The following is an 8,711-nucleotide window of genomic DNA, read 5'->3' on the forward strand; positions in this document are numbered from 1 at the left end:
ATATCTTAGTAGTAAGTGAAGTTCATTTGCCTGGCTATTGTTTCTATTGTTGTTTCAATTTTATTTTTCAGCAAAATTTCCTTTTTATTTTTCTTTTTTTTTTTTTCCTTCTTTGAATTAAATGGCAAAAGAATTTTCACTATTCTTCCAATATAACAGGTAGTAGTTATATTAAAACAAATATTAAAAATGACAATAGTGATCACTTAAAAATTAACTTCGTCGTTCTCCACAAGTTGAGAACCATCGTTGATAATCGTTGCCAGTGAGCATTATCGCTTTTGCTAAAACTAGGCGATAATAACCAATCGCTATCGGTGTCTAATTAATTAATTACAGATCGCCAAGTAGACCAAGTCAGCTATAATCGAGCACGATCCAAGCGAACAATTTCTCTCTTCGACTCGACAAATTATATATACATCCGACAATTTATATATCCATTATATATTTCCATTTTTCCCCACTTTTGCCTCTTTCTATCACATCGCATCATTCGCATGGATCGTTCGCATTATCTACGCTACCTCTAGAGAGACTAGAACAAAACTTACCAACGGTTATACAATTTATCACACAGTCTCTACTCATATATTTAGAGCTATAACACGTAGAACATTGCTTGAAATATCTATACTTTGAACAACGTGTACTCGCCTTGAGCTTTCGATGATTCACTCCGATACAATAAAGAGAAAAAAGAAGATAAGTATAAATAAGTAATACCGTCAAGATAGAGTAGTTCGATAGAACGTGATTGCTACGTGCAAAAATTAAGTAGAAAAGAAATAGAATAAAATTTTTTTCTTCGAGAAAATCAAATTTGAAAATTTGTGCGAAAATGTTGTGTTCAATGTGTCGATAATTTCAAATTCGATTTTATTTATATAAAAGAGGATAAAAAAAAAATTTTATTCCATAGTTTCTTAGGTATTATTTTTGAACGTAGAATATGCTTCCATTTGATCGCTTTTCCAAAAATTTGAACAGGATATAAGATTGTAATATAAGATTCATCTCCGGCTTAGGCTCGTAAACACGCTAAGCTACATTGATTCACAGTCACTGCAGAGCAAGCGTAAATATATAATCGATTGGCAAAGTTAACAAAAATTTGAGTAAAAGTAGATTGTAACTCTCGATACTTCCTCGACTGCGCCGTTTAAATGTTAATTTTATCTTGGAAATAATTATAGATTTATTCGTTTCAAGATGTTGCCAGTTCCACACATGAGTTAATATAATTAGAACGTAAAACACCTGTTTACTGATTCGTTTCCATCCATTCGAGCGTCACACGAAGATTAAAGATTAAAGATTGCAAAAAAATTTTATTTTATTACTTTTATGAATGAAAAAAAGAAGAAATTCAAATTCCTCTTGACTTTAATTTTGCAGAATATTAATATCTCTTTTAATAAATTTTGCAGGGAAGAAAAAAAATTGGAAATTTTCAATTTTTCCTTGATTTCAAAGAATAATTTTTATCTCTTAGAAAGAAAAGTAACTTCTTTTTTTTGCAGAGACCGATATCTATACGTTATTGCAGTAGCTTCGCGTGAAAAATAAAAGAATACAGTGAAAAGAGAACGGTGGACGTAGGCAAAGAGTAAATCGAGTTTTCTCGTCATTGTTTCACTAGATCGAGGGCGAAGAGAACGAACGAGATACTCACTCCGTAGACTCGATGGTGGGCGTAGTGGGCATGATCATGAGTATGCAGTTAACCAATATTGTAGTGATAATGAAGAGGGAGAACAGTGGGTGAACCAATATATAAATGGCCACTCGTCGTATCGGATTGAACGGGTCGAGGATCCACATCGCATCTGTCGCTGAGAACCTGAATATGTCCTTCCCCTTGCTGATGACGACGAAGGTCTGGTTAAAAAAAAAAAATAAGAGAAACAAATGATATTACATTGAGAAAATAGCACGTGAATAAATCCATTAAAAATCTTGTAAAAAAAAAAAAAAATTATATAATAGAAGGATCCAATTTCTCCTGTTAAAAAAATTAATATATTCTCCGATATTCTCAATATTTTTATTATAACCAACAAGAAAAAAACGTTTTGTTGCTGTAAAAGAGATGATACGATTTATTATTACGTATAATTTGAGATCTGTTTTTATCATATAATTATCATTTAATTATTTAAGCTGATAAAGGGAGGAGAGAAGATAATTGTTTCCGGTTTCGAAATAAAATGCATCGATACCCTTTGATTATGATAGAAGTTATCGATATCCTCGAGAGGTGTGGAGGCCAACTCGGGTGGAAATTCGTTGTGCAGTCGGACCGGGATCGGTGCTCCTTGTTCGAGCATCGGATCCGGCTGAGGACCCTCGTCCTCGTCCTCGTCGTCATATCGAACCTGCGAACGAAACACTTTTAAACATCACTGTCCATTGATAAATCCCGCTTTATCTTGCATCGAATCGTCATTACCATAATCTCTCTTTTTTTTTTCGTGCTAGAAATTATTTACAGCTAAAAAAAAAAAAAAAAAGAAATTACAATTACCCTCGTCATTTTGCGCGAGGATAATATTAAAATTTTAACAAATCGAAAAAAAAATGGAAAAAAAAAAAATAAAGAACCAACGAAATCAATTGAGAGTGATCAGTGAAACAAATATTTCCAAAATATAATATTGTCGATGTATAACATTTCACAGAGTTATAATATAGTGTTGTAAATTATTATTATAAGATTAAAAACAAAGAGATTGTTGCACGTATGCGTTTATCATTGGAAATATTCATTTTTTATTATATACTTGTCCGCTATGAGTGCACCGGTGTTATTCATAACCCGCTTCTAGATCAGCTCTACGCGTTCCTAATTCGTTCCACGGCTCATTGTGCACCGCAAAAGAATGTCCCGAGCTTCGTTTGGCAGGCGTTCAGAGATCGTGGTTTCCGCCATATTTTTTTCGAATCTGGGGGAATTGTAAGATTCGTCGCAAAATATTATCTCATCTTCGATTTTTATCTTTCGATCACCGATATTATACGAACAAAAAGCTTTCTGATATCTTGAAATTAATTTTAACACCACCAGTGTCATTTAAATTTTCTACTTATTATTATTATTGGTAAAAGTGTCAATGCATCATTATCAAAATGTTAAGTAAACGTAATACAATCATGATATATTTCGTGTCACGAATTTCCAATCTATTAAATAGGAATGTAATTCAACGGATAAAAAATTTATTATAAAGAAAATATTCAATTCAGTAATAAGCAAAGAATTTATTTTGATTTTAAATTTTTCAAACATTTTTCAAACTATTATACGATACGAAAAATTTAGCCATGCAATTTCGATTTTTATATAAAATTTTTTAAATAATTATCATACAGTGAAGTAGTAGAAAGTAGTAGTAGAAATTTCATTACAATACATATTGCAAAAAATATAAAGTATTTAGACTATTGTGCAACGAATATTACGGAGATGGTTACATTTCCAGTTTTTATCTTTACACTTATTACGTGTACTTTACCGATAGTACAACGTTGGCCCACATTTCTCGTTCTTTCTCTTTTTTTTTCTTTCTTTCTTTCTTTTTTTTTTTTTTTTTTCTTCCTACTTTGGAAGCATCGGGAACATCTATTCCGTGTCTAGTCTGAAAAGCAGCTATGGCGACTACTAGTCGTATAGAAGGCGTATGTACATGTTATATATACATATACGTGTGTACAGTACGAAATTGGTGCTAAAAGCGGGTCGTGAACATACGAACCTGGATAAGGTCCACGTGATCTGCTCGTTTCCGCTCCCTCTCCGCGGAATTTTCTGCCGAGTGATTATTAGAAATTCGAGGTATGCCCACCTGCTTTTCTTTATTCTTTCCTTTTTTTTCCCATTTTATTCGCCCTGCCACTTAACCCTATTGTCATTTGGATTTCTTAAGGATTTCGAGGAAAATGCGAATTTCTTTTTTCCTTTTTTCTTTTTTTCTTTTGAAATTGGAATAAAAATAGGAAGATGATAACAGATGATGATTAACGATATCGACGGAAGATTCTCTATAATTCGTACAAAATCTTTTCCAGATTAAAGAAAAGTTAAAGAAAAATTTTTTAATATATTCTCAAGTTATTATCTCGAACTTTTTATAAAAAAAAAAAGTAATATTTCGAAATTAATTGGATCGTGACCTAGCCTATTTGGATTAGGATCTAGAAAGCATTTCGTAAAATTCCAATAGATAATAACCATCTTGTCAAGCTATTACAGATGCACATACATGAACCTACTCCTAATGATGAACTATACACTAAGATCTATTCAAATCTAATTTATACAAGCGAGAAGTATCTGTCGATGAATATTCAGGCTGAATTTCACGGGCAGAGAGTAGAACACACGGTGCAAGCAAGACACGTTCCTCATCTTTTCTTCCTTCTTTTTTTTTTTTTTTTTTTAATTGCTTGAATAGGCGCTGTAGCAATCTGGAGAAAGCCCATTAACCGATGATTCCACGTGATTTATTTACAATTGAAAATTATTCTGACATATTTATCCCAAATTATGGCTACAGAAGATCGTTTGAAATTCCATGCGATCGATTTTTCATATCAATTAATAGAAGAAAATATTCATGCGTATCATATACGTCTTCCTCTTCGAAAAGAAAAGTTTGTTTCAATGAATAATCATGAGATTTATCTTCTAAGCATTTTCGTTTCGATTATCCCAGAATCAGAGAGACTTTGCTTTCTCTAATATCGAAACATTGTGTTCTCACGAAGTTAGTTTAATCCTTGTCGTAACACTTGTTCGACTTCTCGTTGCAAAAGGATAAGCATATTTCCTTCTGAAGAAAAAACAAAGTGGAAAGAATCGACAAATAATCATGAGATTTATTTATCTCGAAGGTTGTCGCTAAAAGCTTCAATTGATCCAAAGTCGAAAAAATATATGAACTTGTTATTTCTTTTCTTTTTATCGAAATACTAAAAAAATAAAATCATTCGAATTTATTTCAATTTAGAAAAAGAATATCCGTAAAGTACATTTATCTTTTTGAAAACAAAAAAAAAAGAAAAAACTATGAAAAATTTGATTCAATAAATTGATTCACAAAACGTAATGTAACGTAAATTTTAATTTGTCTCGACAATTATAGATATTGTAGAAAATTTTTTCCAAAATTTTAAAACAAAAAAATATTAATACGCTTCAATCATTCTTCTTTCAAAAAAAAAATAAAAAAAATAAAAAAAATAAAATGAAATCCCGTTAGAAAAAACTTTCAATCATGAACTTAACCATCAAATTCATCTCGCAAAAATGTCCAATCTTCCAAAATTTCGATCAATCTGTCAAAATCTATCCACTGATAATCACGAGTCTCTTTCAAGCAATTTCGAATCTCCATTCCCTTAAGCGATAATCCACCTTCCTCTAGCGAAGAATTGAGAAAAGTTTTCTCGCGGATGAAATTTCCACGCGATCGATGTTCTTCGATGGAGGAGAGAGAGAGAGAGAGCATCGCCTCGCCTGAACACTGTATTGCGACGCACCGACGATAAATCAATACGATCCCAGGAGAGCGGCCACGCCATTTGCGATCATGTGCGATTCGCTTTGCACGTTCGCTTATGCTGCTGCTGCTGCTGCCGAGGCGCGCAATTTAATGAATATAAAAAAAAAAAAAAAAAAAAAAAAAGAAAAAGGAGGAGGAGTTGAAAAAAAAGAGAGAAAAAAAAAAGGGTTATGTACAAAGAATCTCAGCTCCAAGCATTGCGGATACGGCATACGATCTATAGAAGCGTTTCCAGGCGGCTGCGAGCTCTATAAACCAGACGTACAGTACTTGACGAAAAACAAGTTGGGTTCCCTTCTCGCGTTTCATTATTCGAATCTCGTCTCCGAGACGGATTTCCTTGGATTTATCCCACCTTTAATAATGCATCGAGTTTTGTTTCATTAACGAGTGTATTGACGGTGGTTGTATTCCTACAATTGCGAATCGGTTTTTTTTTTCTTTCTATCTTTTTTTCATTTCAAACGTATGGATTGAATTTTTTGAATCGATGGATTTTGGTAACAACGTGTTGAGGTGTATATGTTGTTATATTTACATTTATCAATGTGATAATTAAATTGTTTTAAAAAAAATTATAAATAATATCTTGAAGTTGAATTCTGAATTATTGAAATTTTATATCTTTTTAGCCAAGTTAATTTTTAATCTCTTTTAAAATCTAAAATTCGCTATATTCTATTTCATTTATTTAAATGTATTGAAATGTAAGATCTTCGATATTATTTTATTTACAAAGAAAAAAAAAAATTAAATTCTAAAAATTAAATTATAAAATCTCATTAAATATAATTCGATTTTTAATTATCCAATTTTTGTTAAATTATTTTTTTAATAATACAAATATAAATATAAAATATAAATATAAATATATAAAAGTGGCTAAAAATATCGAATGAGTCAATTTTTTTCTTTTATTGGACATCGGATTATTTTTAGCGTGGAATAATGTTACGATAGATATCCTCATGTAAAAATTGTTCACGAGGAAATAATTTCTTTATAAGGAGAAACGATTTCGCGGATGTGATCTTGAAAATCGGCCAAAAAGTCATGTTAGAATATTCAATCAGTAATCCAGAATTCATTTCATTTTTTCCATCTTTTTCTTTCCTTCGTTCTTCGCGATAAAAACTACTTAGTGATTTATACAACATGAAATATATCATCTAACTATATCTTAATTTGTTCGAAATATAATTTCACTTAAAAAAAAAACCCGAAGATTATTAAACAAATCAATTTATCAAAAATATATCACTTGAAAATATTTCCTTATTAATTAGTAAATAATTTTTTAATTTTAATTAAAAATTTTCTCGTTTCGATCATATTCCTTAAAAGTCCAATCTAAATTTCTTATAAGTGAAGGAACTTTGTATTTGATATACCAACTTGTTTCATCAAGCACCGTGCTATATTTATACATAATTTTTAGCAAAGAAGCCTATTCGAAATAATGCGTGTGTAATCTTGCCACCGAACGAACGACTCGTTTCAATCTCGTTCGATCGATGGTGTTTTTCTTTTTTTTTTTTTTTTTTTTTTTTTTTGTTGAAATATCATCGAAATTTTTACATATTTACCTCAACGAAAATTAATGAACGAAACTTTCATTCTCGATTTTTAATGCATTGTAATATTTTATCTCTCTCTCTTTTTTTTTCTCTCCAATAAAATATCGAAATCGGAGTTCGAGCAAATATTTTAGCAATATTTATGTGCAAAATCGAAGCACAGGCAAGGCTCGTTTTGTCTTTGTTGCAAAATATTTGTTGGCAAGAACAACTCGCGAAATAGCGTGTTTTCAATGGCGGTATAATATATATATATACATATGTAGAATAGAACAATAAGCGCGTTTTGTTTCATTGATATTTGATGTGTTGCAGCATAGTGACACAATTATGATATACGTTTGTATATACGTGTGTGAACGTGACCACGATGTGAACCTCGATAGGGATCTTCTTTTTTTTTTCGATCGATCGACAAATAGCATTTTTTATAGCGTGAGTAACAATGTCCTTACTTGTACAAAACAATGCAAGCGATTTACAGGGTCTACAACTCGATACGGTTTTGCCAGATAAAATTCTTTCTACGAGTGTAGAAATACGTACGATGAAAGTGATTTTTGTCCCATAATAAAATTTTATTTTTTAATTTGTCGATTTAAAAATTTAAAAAAGGATAATTTTAAAGATGTTGATGAAATTAAAATGTAACCGTGTTCCGTGATGTTTCTTCAACTGTGTAAATTTTAACAAAGGAACAAAAGGATAAGAAAAATTCTTCGTTGTCAGTGTCTTTTGGTCTGCCAGAAAATTGATATGCACTACTTAACCCTTTGCAATCCGAACAGTATTCGACATTTTATCTCAACCGGTCTCGGTAACCTACTTTCCAAAGATGCTCATAATTTAAATACATTTTCATATTTCTCGTCTCAATTTTGATAATAACTAAATACATCCTTCCACTTAATATATTTCTATTATATTCTATTATAATATTATTTTATAAAAACGAATTTTTTAACGATCTTATTAAATCTCTGTAATTGTTGAAAAAAATCTTTGCATAATATGAATCTACAAAAATTAAATAAAATTAAAAAAGAAAATCTTCAAGATCAAAATTTTTTTATCAAATTCCTACTTCAAAAATATTCATTTTCAATCGATGATAAATCACTTTCAATCGAATAACTTGTACCAGCATAAAAAACACGCAAATAACACGCAAAAGCAAAAAAAAAAAAAAATTATATTCCAACAAGTAATAAAACACCATCCTCCGTATTATTAATTAATAAAATTTCAGTCAACGACTCGTCGTGCAATTAATAATCTTATTGCGGATTTATCGACACGTGGAAACGAGGCAAGCGCAAAGGAATCGATGTGTACACCGTGGCACTGGTGAAAATTAAGTGTCTTGGTGGGTGGACGTTGCGCATCATCGGGCAAATATGAGTGACAGAAGTGTGTACGATCGATCGGATGTAACCGATTGCACTTACGAATGTACGAAGATGGAAATCGCGTATATATGACGGTCTATTATACGTGTATGAATAGGATGCATTTTATGGGCCATTTTATGGTGTATGTGTGTATATATATATATATATATATATATATA

General features: G+C 31.0%; 1 protein-coding gene across 17 annotated transcripts in view; it reads right to left on the bottom strand.

Annotated features, from left to right (window-relative positions):
• Positions 1-8,711, bottom strand: part of LOC122716313 (sodium channel protein para) — a 56,360-nt gene that overhangs the window by 29,362 nt on the left and 18,287 nt on the right. For all 17 annotated transcript variants that reach the window (XM_043939267.1, XM_043939272.1, XM_043939271.1 and 14 more), the window contains exons 5-6: positions 2,223-2,378; positions 1,676-1,881 (exon numbers count right to left, since the gene is read on the bottom strand). In XM_043939267.1, the coding sequence (XP_043795202.1) occupies positions 1,676-1,881; positions 2,223-2,378 (362 nt within the window). The remainder of the gene's footprint in view (positions 1-1,675; positions 1,882-2,222; positions 2,379-8,711) is intronic.

This window comes from Apis laboriosa, unplaced genomic scaffold, assembly GCF_014066325.1.
Source record: "Apis laboriosa isolate Shangri-la unplaced genomic scaffold, ASM1406632v1 scaffold43_cov150, whole genome shotgun sequence".
Lineage (NCBI taxonomy): Eukaryota > Metazoa > Arthropoda > Insecta > Hymenoptera > Apidae > Apis > Apis laboriosa.